This window comes from Marmota flaviventris, chromosome 9, assembly GCF_047511675.1.
Source record: "Marmota flaviventris isolate mMarFla1 chromosome 9, mMarFla1.hap1, whole genome shotgun sequence".
NCBI lineage: Eukaryota > Metazoa > Chordata > Mammalia > Rodentia > Sciuridae > Marmota > Marmota flaviventris.
In genome coordinates, this window is record NC_092506.1 from 53,718,889 (window position 1) to 53,731,959 (window position 13,071).

The following is a 13,071-nucleotide window of genomic DNA, read 5'->3' on the forward strand; positions in this document are numbered from 1 at the left end:
CCAAAATAACGATGGAGGCAATTTATTAGACACATTTTTGTCTGGTCAAAACAATTTGTCATTTAAGGTGAAATGATTTCTTAAGGCATTACCAATTAACCATCTGTTTCCCATAGAAATTTGTGGTTTGAGCCAGACAAAGTGGTTTACACTTGTAATCCAACAACTCAGGAGGCTTGAGGCAGGAAGATTCCAAGTTTGAGGTTAGCTTCAGCAACTTAGCGAGACCCTTAGTGATATAGCAAGGTGCTGTCTCAAAAAAAAAAAAAAAAAAGAGCTGGGGATTTAGCTCAGTGGTAAAACACCCTGGGTTCAATCTCCAGTACAAAAAATAAAAGAAAAAAAGAAAGATTAATTTGTGATTTGAGATGAAGGAGAATAATTTACCTATTTGGATATTCAGATGTCTTTGGGCATAACCAACTTTGTTGTTCTAGGAATACTTCTTGATTCAGAACGGAGGAAGTCTGATGCCAGCTCAGTCATGTCTCCCCTGAGAATCTCCCTGATTCAGGATATGAGGTCAGTCTGGGCTCACATGTAATAAACCACTAAAATCCTGTTTTCAGTTGTTGCTTAGGTGTCCATCTTAGATAACAGAATCTCAGTGGCTATTACAGCATCTCAGCTATCCATCCCTCCTTATTGATCTTGTGCTTTATGATACATTTGAACTATTTGGTTTTCTGGCATTTTTGGAGAACTATTCCAGATGCAGGAGAGTATGTCAAGGTTCCAGGGTTACCCCCCACCCCTTTTTTTTGAGGGCTATTCTCTTTTTTCCCCCACAAAATTATGATGATCCTGCCTGGTAAATCCACATGGTTGCCCCAATTTGAAGAATAAGAGAGATGGAGTCTCCCGGGATGGGATAAAGCTTCCTTACCAGAATCCTTTGGCTTTACATGTGAGATATTGGCAGTGAGTCCATCTCCTGCTCCACCCTCCACTTCCTTTTTTTATTTCCCCTTTAGGCACATCCAGAACATTGGAGAAATCAAGACTGATGTGGGAAAGGCCAGAGCATGGGTGCGACTGTCCATGGAAAAAAAATTACTTTCCAGACACCTGAAGCAGCTTCTTTCAGACCACGAGCTCACCAAGTAAGGTCACTCCACAGAATAGAACCAGATTAACCAGGAAAGGTGGGAGAGATTGGAAACCCCACTATGGAACAGGGGAGTGTTCAATATGTCATTTCTGCTGCATTCAGCTAAACTTGGCTTGCCTATGAAATTTTTGCATTATTCTTCTCCATCTTTATCTGTAGAAAAGTATTTCTGCTCTCTTTTCCCTTTATTCTCAATCTTCATGCCTACAACTAGCTTTCTTAAAGAGGTAACAAAAAGGATGAGGTATTCTTCTTTCTTCAGGTGACATGTATTAACTCTTAATATAAGGTTTTTTCCTTTGTCTTCTGTCCTGAGGAGCAAAGGATTAGAGAATTAAAAGGAAACTTCTCTTATCTCTTATTCTCTCCTGAGCCCAAGTTCAGCCCAAAGCAACCAGTTCTTTGTTCTTCCTGTTTGGTTTCTGAGTCTTGCAGGAGCTTAAAAGGGACTTTCAGATAACACTCGGGAATTTCTTCCTCCACACCTTCTATCCAGAAAGAGGGAGGGTGACCAAGGCTCTCACTTTCCCAGGAGCAATTAAACCTGCAGTTCTTTCTCTTGATTTTCTTTTTTAATCCCCTGCATTTTTTCCCCTGTACCCTAGATATTAGAGGAAGAGGGGAGAAAGGCTGTCCTTCCTTTTCCATCTTTCTTTTTTTTTATATTTATTTTTTAGTTTTCGGCGGACACAATATCTTCGTTTGTATGTGGTGCTGAGGATCAAACCCGGGCCGCACGCATGCCAGGCGAGCGTGCTACCACTTGAGCCACATCCCCAGCCCCTCCATCTTTCCTTGATGACTGTCTCACTGGTTTCATCATCCCTGATTTCTAGATATATTTGGCTCTTTTTCATTGGCAAGCCTGTTGGGTCTTTTTTTTTTTTTCCCCCCCTTAAGCATCCTCTCAAGGTGTCCTTTATTATGTGATTTTTATGAACGATATCGCAGAGGAGTAGACCTTGGAGAAATTTTGTGTAAGCAAATTGATTAAATTTGAAGATCTGTTTTATTAAATGAATAATATATCTTGAACTGTTTATTATGTGTGTAAATCATTGAAAGAAACCAGGTTTAAAACCTTGATAGGTTAAGTTGGGAAGGAGCAATTCTTTTGACTCTCTAAAGGGACAAAATAATGTTTAGGAATAAAATTTGAAGATTGGACTGGGTATGGTGGTGCATGCCTATAATCCCAGTGGCTCAAAAGGCTGAGGCAGGAGGACTGCAAGTTTGAGGCCAGCCTCAGCAACTTAATAAGGGCCTAAGCAACTTAGCAAGACCCTGTCTCAAAATAAAATAGGAAGGGTTGGGATCAATCCCTGGTACCAAAAAATAAATAAATAATCCCTGGTACCAAATAAATAAATAAATAAAAATAAGAATTGAAGATCAGGAGGACAACTGAGAGAAAACAAGTGAACAGGTAAGCTTACCATTTGGAAGGGAAATGTTTGCACACCAGATTCTAGAAGACAGTTTGTGTCCTGGGGAAGATCTGCCATTGTAGTCATGTAGGCACCAGGGCCAGATAGGGAGTCATTACTGTAGACCAGTGTGGGAGTTGTCTATTGGGAAAACTGTAGTCAGCAGGAGGATGGGGCAAAGAGACAGCTGGGAGGGGGTCAAGCACAAGAACTTTATGAAGGCCAGACATGGATAGGTCCAGGGCTATGAACTTAAGGATCTCATCAACAGGAAGCTGGGTGCAGACTTTGGCAAGGAAGTTTTTTTTTTTTTTTTTTTTTGCTGTAGCTGTCAGGGGAGATAAGTCTGCACTTAATGCAATACATAGTATCTTATTACCCAATATTCTAAACCCTGTTCTCTTTCATTGAGTAAAAAATGAGGAGAGTTTTGCTTCTACTGATTGCACTTTGGGGGACAAGGAAAGAGAAAAGGCACAGAATATTTGACTCTAGATATTTTATAAAAAGAGGTTTATTTAGCTCATAGTTTGGGAAGCTAAGAGTCCAAGATCAGGAGGCCTGTTCTGTGTAAGGGCTTCCCTGGCTGTGTCATAACATGGTGGAAAAATGGAAAAGGAAATGGCTGCATGTAGAAGGGATGCAGTGCATGGGATAGCCTTGCTTTATAACATTCCGCTCTCATGAGAACTTACTTCCTTCATGAGACCAGTATTAATCCCTTCTGAGGTTGATGCCCCTGTGACCTGATTACCTTCCATTAAGCCCTGTCTCTTAAAGATTGTGCCACATTGGCATCACCACACTGGGGATCAAGATTCCAGCACATGAAACTTTAGGGGACACACTCAGACCATATCCATTCACATAGCATCCTCTGTCCTGTATTCTCTGACTTTTCACCTGAGTTTGCTTAAATCTTCAGCCTTTTCTCTCCTTACTCTTTCCAGGGTGTTGGCTTCCATAGTCCTCGAGTCTCTGCACACATGCCCTTTCTTTGTCACTGACTCACTTGTGTGCACTCTCTCACTTGGTGATCTCACCTGTTCTCATCACTTCTGTCACCTCTAAGCGGGTGACTACCACTTCTGAAACTTCTATTTCTGATGATTATTTGGAGTGTCAGTCCTTCCCCCACCCTTAGCCTTTCAGTACTGGGGATTGAACCCAGGGGCACTCTACCACTGAGCTATAACTCTAGCCCTTTTTTGTCTTTTATTTTGAAACAGGGTCTCACTAAATTGCCCAGGCTGGCCTCAGACAGGTAGCTGGGATTACAGGCATGTATACCACACCTGGCTTCAATCCTACTTTTATTTCCATTCAGATATCTTGGTTGTGGCTCAGAACAAAAGCAAGATTCACTGTAACTGCTTTTCTGTCCAATTTTTGTTAATGTCATCACTGTCCTTTCTGAACTTTCTTCCCCGACTCCTCCCTACATACATTCCAAATTTGGAGTCAGTTTTTGACTTTGTTTTTACCTTCCACATACAGGTCTCCAGGACTTAGCCTCTGCAATGCCTTATTTTATCCTTTTATGCTTTTTTCACCCTTCACCTGAACAAACTTTAAGTTTCCTAAAGTTGATCATGGCTCTCCCTTTACTGTCTGGGGCAAATTGCAGAAACCCCATTACTAAACAGAGAAAATTGCAAAGTCTTTAGCCTGAAAATTTAGACTCTTCATTTGACCATAGCTTAACTTTTCAGCTTTACTGCTAACAGATCACATCCCTAAACCCTCAACTCTAGCCAAACTGGTCCCATACCTGTCCTTCATCCTGTACAATAATGCCTGTCTAAATGTGTACTGTCTCTCAGGTCCCTCTTGTTCCAGAAAGTCTTTCAGGACTGACTATTGAAGTTCATGGTGTTTTTTTGTTATTGTTGTGTGTTGTGTGTTGTGTTTGTTTTTTAGTTGTAGATGGAAGCAGTACCTTTATTTTATTTATTTATTTTTATGTGGTGCTCATGATGGAACCCAGTGCCTCACATGTGCTAATGCTCTCCACTGAGCTATAACCCCAGGCCTCATGATTCTTTAAATTCCCAGAAATAGCCTTTTATTTGGTTACTCATTATGGGTAACCTTATACCATGGTGGCTACCAGTTTATTCATTTAGACTGTATTGGAGGGCAGGTACTTCCTCTATGTAATAAATAGCCCTTGAATGGTGAATTACCTGTTGAAGGTGCTTTATAAATCTGTCAGACTCTCACAGGTCTTCTGAATCCCATACATCTCTGGCCTTGGTGATTGCAATCTGGGCAATCAGGACAGTTGTCTACTTTGTTCTCTGTGTATTTCTCTTTGATGAGGGTCTGCACATTTGGCTCTCAGCGTCCCCTTTACTTGGGGGGGGATATCATGCTGTGCAACTGCAGGAGGCCTGGAATGTTAGGCAAAGGGTAGCCTTTGATAAATAGGCAGTGGATGAAAGGAGAAAGCTTGAAAAGCGGAGAAGAACATGATCTGCACAGCTCTTTAACACCTGTGACCTGGCCTTTCATCCACATTCAGAGTAGTGTTCTGAGTTATGGTTCTCAAGTCTGCTAAGGGTTTGAGTAGGTCTGGTAATGAATGATGATCACAGACCTCTTGCTGTTGCTACTCGAATGCCATACATTGGAGTGACAGCTTAACTAGAAGCCTGAGAGGACCTTGTCCTCCCTGATGGAATTTTATTCTAGCCCTCAGTTAAGGAAGGGGAGTTCCAAGACCTGTCATATTTGACACTATAACATCAACGCTTAGGCACAGGTAGTGTTTAATTTTCTTTGTTTCTAGCACTCTCTACACAAAGCAGCTAGCTTTGTAACTTTATAGAGTAACCCTAAGAAACTTGAGGCTTGACACCATATGCTTCCCTTAACTGTTTCTGGAACTGAATAATTCTAGCTTCTTTTCCCTTCTTTTGGCTGGGGACTGATGTGCTGTCTCCTCTCCAACAGAAAGTTGTATAAGCGCTATGCCTTCCTGCGCTGTGATGATGAGAAGGAGCAGTTCCTCTATCACCTGCTCTCTTTCAATGCTGTTGATTACTTCTGCTTCACCAATGTCTTCACAACGATCTGTGAGTAGCCCCATGCACCCCATTGGCCTTCTCAAGGCAGTTTTTATGCACTGGCCCTGGATACTCACTATCCTCTCTTTAAGGAAATATTTTCCCTTGCACTTTTTATATGCCTTTTGCTAGGAGGAGCGGCTCCTTTCTTGGAGGTTATGCTTTCTCTAAAGCTTCTTGTTCTTGTTCTGAACCAAGAAGGGCAGTGCTTTTGGCAATCATGTGGTCAGTGTTGTCCCTGGCACTGCTCTGGGAGCCTACGGCAATGAAAGTAGAGTGGGGTGAGGTGGAGGTACAGGTTACCTCCTACCTTACATACATAACTATGAAGAGTCTCCCTTTATTTCTGGCCTGAGAGGCCACTTAGCATCACAGATTTTAGAGCAGGTCCAAGGGAGAAAGATCTCTTTCCAAGGTAATAGAAGGAATCCAAATGGCAGTGGGACATTCAGTATGGGCTGGCTCTGCCCCTAATTCATTATGTGTCTGTGAGCAGAGATGGTGGACCAGCATCCCTGCTGTGGACATCAGTCTACCTATTTTCAGATTAAAGAAAAGAGTTCAATATGGTCTAAGACTCTTTGAGCCTTTTCTGTCTGAAACTAGGATTCTTCCCTAGGTGGGGGTAGTCTTTGAATTTGCATCATGGCTAGTTCTTTGGCCTGCCCCTGGGCTGCCTCAATAGTACACACTCTTGTTTCCATTGCCTCTTCCTTCTCAGAGAGTAGGACTGTGGGCTTAGCAAAAGTAGCACCAGATTGGAATTTAGAATACCAGAGGCAAACTCTTTCCCTCTCTGCCTTGGGAAAGGGATACAATATCAGTGTGGCCTCTCCTAAGATTGTTATGTTTGTTATTAGGATTCATGAAAGATTAAGAAGTGTTCTGGGAGGGATTTCTGATCCCCTTCAATGCCTTTGTGACTTTGCCTATACAGTGATCCCATACCACATTCTGATTGTACCAAGCAAGAAGCTGGGGGGCTCCATGTTCACCGCTAATCCATGGATCTGTATCTCAGGAGAATTGGGTGAGACACAGATCTTACAGATTCCCAGGAACGTGCTAGAGATGACCTTTGAGGTATGTGCTATCTGGGGTCCACAGTCCCAGGTTCTATGGAGATCTGGGTTTGCAGGAGCTGCTTTGGAGTATTTTCTACAGGGTTTTGTGGAGGCCCTGCTCTGCAATCTTACACATTAGCACAGCTTCTGTATCCTGAGATGAACTCATGCTGGAATCAAGAGTTGGCCCTGAGAAAAGGGAGCATGCCCCGCCCATACAGTCTCTGACTAGGATGTGTTTACTTGTCTGAACTTGCCTACTTCCCTGTGGCTGATGTGTCAAGAAATCCCCAGGTTCTTCAGCTATTGAGCCCATGTTTCAAGAGACCTCAGAACCTACTTCCAAGCTGGGTGTGGTGGCACGTTCCTGTAATCCCAGCAGTTTGGGAGGCTGAGGCAGGACGATTACAAGTTTGAGTCTAGCCTCAGGACCTAAACAACTCAGTGAGACCCTGTCTCAAAATAAAAAATAAAAAAGGACCAGAGATGTGGCTCAATGGTTAAGTGCTCTTGGGTTCAATCTCTGGTACCAAGACAAAACAAACAAAAAAGAGCCTTCTGAACCCTGTTGTTCTTATAAGTGGCAACATCTTCTTTCTTAGCCATGGGCTACCCAAGAGATAATACTATACTTCCAGACCAGGCAGTAGGTGGATCCATGAACTCTGCCCCTCCAAATGATGAGGGGCCAGGCAGCCAGTCAGATCTGTGCCTCTGAGAATTGCCACTTTTCCTTCTATTTTTCTAACGTGTTTCATCTTTCCTATTCTTTCACAGTACCAGAACTTGGGGAAGCTCACTACTGTCCAGATTGGTCATGATAATTCTGGGCTGTATGCCAAATGGCTAGTGGAGTATGTGATGGTCAGGAATGAGACCACAGGACATACTTACAAGTAAGTGTTCCTTCAGCTCTGCCTTGCACTGGTGGAGCAAGGTGGATCACCAGGGGCTATCTCTGATGCTTGGGTATGTGCATTCTCAAGGAGCCTTGAGAGATTGTGATAGGCCAAGGCAACTTTTGTTGGCTTTGTCTCGGGTACTTGAGGCAGAAGGAGGATTTCCAAGTGAAAATATATGGTATTGCTATCCACAAGTTCCAGGCTACCTCTGCCACTCGAGTGATTTCTCTGATGATACCCTGGGACAAACCAGGGCCTTGGGGGTGTCTCCAGCTTGGGTTCATAGCTTTTCTCTAGGAATCAGCTTTGTTGATGGCTCTTGCTAAACAGCAAAGGAAAGGACACTGGAGGAGCTGGCAGCTCTGACAGGCATTGCCTGACCTTCAGGTTTCCGTGTGGCCGGTGGTTGGGGAAGGGCATGGACGATGGAAGCCTGGAACGGGTCCTAGTTGGAGAGCTACTCACATCTCTACCCGAGGTGGATGAGAGGCCATGCAGGACCCCACCGCTGCAGCAGTCCCCCAGTGTCATCCGGAGGCTTGTTACCATCTCACCCAACAACAAGCCCAGTAAGTAAGAGGAGGGGCTAAGCCCTCATGCTACCCAACCTAGGCATGGGCAGATCTCTGGGAGCTTATGCGGCTGCCTCTGGAACCACCTCTGCTGACAAGCCTGCCTCAGAACTTTGGTACCCTTCTCTCATGAATCTGTCGGGGTATGTGGCACTGTCCTTAGAGGCTTGGAAAGCGTAGAGAAAGCTCATGAATCCATTCTGAGTGCTCTGTACTATTTGTGTGTGATCTGTAGAGGAAGAAGGGTCTACTTTTAGGCCTTTTTCATAGTTTCTAGGCTACACAGCCAAGTCTTAGCCCTCTTTTAGTTGCCCCAAATCCCAAGGTAAAACGGAATTAAACTTTACCAGATTTCATAGGTTACTGAACTCTAAGGTGTTAGCTTTAGCGATTTCTCCAAGATTTTGGAAATAGCTAGCTTAGCAAAGTTGGGTGGGCAAGAGTCTGCTTCCCAGGATCCAGTTGCCCTGCCTCTCCCATGGGCCCTCCTCCCTATGTCCTCAGTCTCCTGCTCAGTCAGCTAAGACACTGTCAGCCTCTGAGATTGGTTAGGGATGTCTGCTTGATTTTTATCAGAGCTCAACACTGGGCAGATCCAGGAGTCCATCGGGGAGGCAGTCAATGGCATTGTGAAGCACTTCCATAAGCCTGAGAAAGAGGTGAGCCTTCCTATCCTTCACCCCAGGGCTTTATGTTGAGTAAGATGGAGTCATCTTGATTTTGCAGTTATCTTGTAGTGCTCTTCTAGATCCATGTGCTATAGATAGCATAGTTTTATAAGAATATGTGTCCCAGCTAGTTTGGGCTGCAGCAGACTCCTTCCTTTGGGGTTCTTGCCTCTGGTTGTTCTTTCTCTCCCTCTACTCTGATGACCCAGTGGAGTCTCTGGGGTCCCCTAATAAACCGTGCCTATCCCTGTCTGCCTCTGGATTGACCTGGATCTCCCCAAATGATGACTACACTGGCTTTGTCCTCCAGTTGGGGAATCTCTTTGTATGTGACCCAGATCCATTGTCCTTTTTTTCATTTGTTCCTTCAACAGTGTTCACTGAGAGCTGCCCTGAGCCAGGCACTGTGCCAGGTGCTGGGGGAACAGACAGAGTTCTTGTCTCCCTCCTGGCTCTGGGCTGTAGGTTTGCAGATGTGGTGGTGATGGGAGGGAAGTTCAGATGAGATCAGCCTATCGTTCACCCCTGTTTTCTTACCTAGCGAGGCAGTCTGACATTATTACTTTGTGGAGAGTGTGGCCTTGTCTCAGCCCTGGAACAAGCTTTCCAGCATGGATTTAAATCACCTCGGCTCTTCAAAAATGTCTTCATTTGGGATTTCCTGGGTGAGTTGGGTTAGGGTATGAGAGTAGGGAAAGCCTGCAGAGAAGGGGGGCTTTGCTTACTAACACAGCATAGGTGCTGACCTCTGGGGTCTGGATGCAGAACCCAAATCAGGCCACTCTGTAATTCAATCGGTTTGTGTGCCTTGGTTTTTCTTGATGAGCGTGACATCATCCCTCTTCCCTCCTCATGAACTTGTGTATCCTGAGAACTAGACAGAAGATCCTTTCTAGATATCTGTTATTTAGTAGGGTTTAGTTCTGAGTTCTCATATTTTCTCCTTTAAATACAAAGGGCCAGTTGAGAGCATTGGAGCCTAAACTCTGTGTGGTGCCTACTTGGAGAATTTTCATGTAAGAAACCATCCTTGGAGCTTTGTTCTATCTTCAGTCTAGGGAAAAGATCATCTTTGTATCAAGGGGCACATAAATAAATTTTAAAAATGAGGATCATTTTGAAATGTAATCAGTGATATCAGAGCATTCATTGTTCTCACGAAGTTACTTGTCTTAGAGGGCCTGTAGAACAAAGATATTTTGATATGTTTTGATAATCATTATCATTGGAAAACTTTTCTCCTCTTTACAGAAAAAGCACAAACCTATTATGAGACATTGGAGCAGAATGAAGTAGTCCCTGAGGAAAACTGGCATACAAGGGCCCGGAACTTCTGTCGATTTGTCACTGCAATCAATAATACTCCCCGGAACATCGGCAAGGATGGCAAGTTTCAGATGTTGGTGTGCTTGGGAGCCAGGTACTGCAGCCCCAGGGTTCAGAGTGCACAGAAGCCAGCCTTGGAGGTGGTACAGGAGGGTGGGCAATAGCTAGTGCCCGGGTACCCTTGGGCCCAGGTTGCATTGGAGAACTTCCTAAAGGCCATTCATTTCCTTCATGTATCCTGTGTATGTGTAGGGATCTGTGGAGGAGAGAGTATGTGTAACTAGGGAAGGTAGGGGGAAAAAGGCTCAAAAAAACTCCACTGGGGACATTTGAAGCAGAATATATGTACTTTCTTTCAGTAAACATTTGAATGTGCTAGGTATTATGGAAAGTGGTGGAAGAAAGCTGAATCAAGCAAGGTCTCTGCCATTTGCAAGTTCATTTTTCCTAATTTTAAAAAGCAGAAGGTTGTGAGAATCCAAAAAAGAAGTACCCGCTTAGGATATGCTTATATAGAGGAGAAAGATTAGAGGCAGATTCATGGAGGAGTCAATATTTGAGGTGCACCTTTAATGGAAGGAAATAACAGGTAGAATGTGGGAAAGGCAGTAATAGAAAAGTGGAAAGGAGGCTAGAGGCAGTGAGAACCCGGGACATAGAAATATTCTCCCTATGTTAGGAAGCATTGTTTAATCAGGGGAGTATATTATGTGGCCCTTGATATACTCTGAAAATAATGATATACTCTGAAATAATATGAGTCTGATGTCATAGATGGAGTATATGGTAGTGGACAGGGTTGTGAAGGGCTATTCCAGTAGATCAGGTAAGAGAGCATGAAACCCAAATGAATCTGAGACCATAGTTCAGGCCACATAAAGAGGAAGTTGACACAGTGGTTAAAAATAGACTTAGCCAGACATGATGGCACATACTTCTAGTCCTAACTACTTGGGAGGCTGAGGAAGGAGGATTGCTTGAGGCCAACCTGTCAACCAGAACCAAAGTTACCAGGTTCACTTCTCAAGACAGATACTTATCAACTATTGGACAAACTATTTAACCTCTGTACCTCAGTTTCTTTATCTGTAAAGTGGGTACAATGTCCTAGGGTTGTCATGAAGGTTAAATCTCTCATAACAGTGCTGGCACATGCCAAGTGCTGGTGCCCTCCCTCTAGTGGCCCATGATGGTAAAAGTTGTTCTGGTAGAGATTGCTCTGAGATGGAGGGAGTAGTATTGACTGCAACCTGGTGTCTGGTTGCTGTTGGGGTTCTCTAGGGAGGGGTGGGAAATAGAGGAGGTGGAGCAGATGATAAGGCTAATTTGGGTCATATTGGATTGGTAACCCCAGGGCTGGGCAACCCCCGGGCGGAGGCAAGCCTTATTAGGGAGGAGAAAGGAGCTGTGGGGAGCCATCAGCTTCTCCAGCTTCAGACTTGTCAAGGTTCCTCGTTGGCCTTCCACCATCTTTCTTCCATTTCTCTTTCTTCTCTGACCATCTGGACCACTCCTGCCCACCAGAGATCACCTCCTGCACCATTGGATTGCCCTGCTGGCTGATTGTCCCATCACGGCACACATGTATGAGGATGTGGCACTGATCAAAGACCACACACTTGTCAATTCCTTGATCCGTGTGCTGCAGACGTTGCAGGAGTTCAACATCACGCTGGAGACCTCCCTCGTCAAGGGCATTGACATCTGACCTCTCAGCACCAGCCAGCAGCAGGACCAGGAAAGACTCTCCCTGCAGCTTTGTCCCTTCTTCCCAAAGGGACCTAAGCAAGTTGTGCAGGGTCAGAGAGATGTACACTTACTGTAAAAAGAAAACTAGAGGATTTTTGGAAAAAAATAATCTATTTTAGAGTTTATTTGCTGATTTGCTTTTTACACACTTTCATGTGAAAGAGTGATAGGGAGAGAGAGCGAGGTTGGTGCTGCTTATTTTGAAGCTGGTACCCTCCCTCGCGTGGCCACGCACTGGGAGCCTGTGGCCTCCTGGACTGAGCCGGCGCATGTGCGGGGTGTTCTGCTTCCTTGCCCTGCCGCGTTAATGAGGCCATTCTACATCGTTTTTAAACTAATGTTTTCTATATTAACATTATTATGGATATTTGGATTTCGTGGGCCACACAAAGGTGTGCTGAGCAGGAAGCCCCAAGCTCCAATCAAAGGGATTTTTAGTAGTGCTTCTAAGCAAGCACTGAGGAGTCAATCCCACCGTTGTTTTTTTTTTTTTTTTGGTCAGTATTATTTGGGAAGGAGACATGCCAGAACGTGTCTTCGTGCTATCATCGTGCGGAAAATTACGTTTCTTGTTGGCACACAGTTGCACAGAAGTAAACAAAAGCATGTTTTAACAAGTCTTTCTTTTTTCTTATGCTTTATTTATTTAACCCTTCATTGTGTGTTTAAGTATTTTTCTTTTTCTTTTTTTTTTTTAAGGAAAGAAAAAGCTTGTCACCGTCTAACTGGCTATGTTATAACTGTTAAATTTATGTTGTTTTGCAACTTAGAAACCAGCTACAGTATGGCCCACTTAATAAAACACCTGAAATAAAACGGCATGGATTGCTGACTTTTATGGGGGTTTTCCAGCAGTGGATGGGCAGATTGGTGCAGTTTGATTTGCTTTAGAAGACCAGCCTGTGCATCACCTCTCTTCACTAGTTGACTTGAGGCCAGGATGCTCCCAAGGGCCTGACATCTCTTGAGTCCTTCCCCCTGCAGTGTCAGGAGCTTTCATAGCTGTTAATTCAAATGGCTAATTGAGAAGGATATGAATAAGGTTATTTTCCCATTTCATAGGGGAGGAGACTGAGGCACAGAAGAGAAAAGACCTGGCCAGGGTTATGAAGATTGTTACTTGATCAAAACAGGATGTGCCATTTCTTGAGAGGGTGAAGGAGACCATATGTAGGAACATAGGA

The 13,071-nt window shown here is 44.1% G+C and overlaps 1 protein-coding gene across 2 annotated transcripts in view; it reads left to right on the forward strand.

The window, feature by feature from the left end:
* Window positions 1-12,703, forward strand: part of Dennd5a (DENN domain containing 5A) — an 86,298-nt gene extending 73,595 nt beyond the window's left edge. Inside the window, exons 14-23 of one of the 2 annotated variants that reach the window (XM_027942433.3) lie at window positions 438-522; window positions 975-1,103; window positions 5,494-5,615; window positions 6,544-6,689; window positions 7,448-7,566; window positions 7,960-8,141; window positions 8,721-8,803; window positions 9,354-9,477; window positions 10,064-10,198; window positions 11,663-11,833. In XM_027942433.3, the coding sequence (XP_027798234.1) occupies window positions 438-522; window positions 975-1,103; window positions 5,494-5,615; window positions 6,544-6,689; window positions 7,448-7,566; window positions 7,960-8,141; window positions 8,721-8,803; window positions 9,354-9,477; window positions 10,064-10,198; window positions 11,663-11,742 (1,205 nt within the window). In that variant the 3' untranslated portion in view covers window positions 11,743-11,833. Of the gene's footprint in view, window positions 1-437; window positions 523-974; window positions 1,104-5,493; window positions 5,616-6,543; window positions 6,690-7,447; window positions 7,567-7,959; window positions 8,142-8,720; window positions 8,804-9,353; window positions 9,478-10,063; window positions 10,233-11,662 lie in introns of both variants that reach the window. The other variant, XM_027942432.2, reaches the window with a different exon arrangement.
* The last annotated feature ends 368 nt before the right edge of the window (window positions 12,704-13,071 follow it).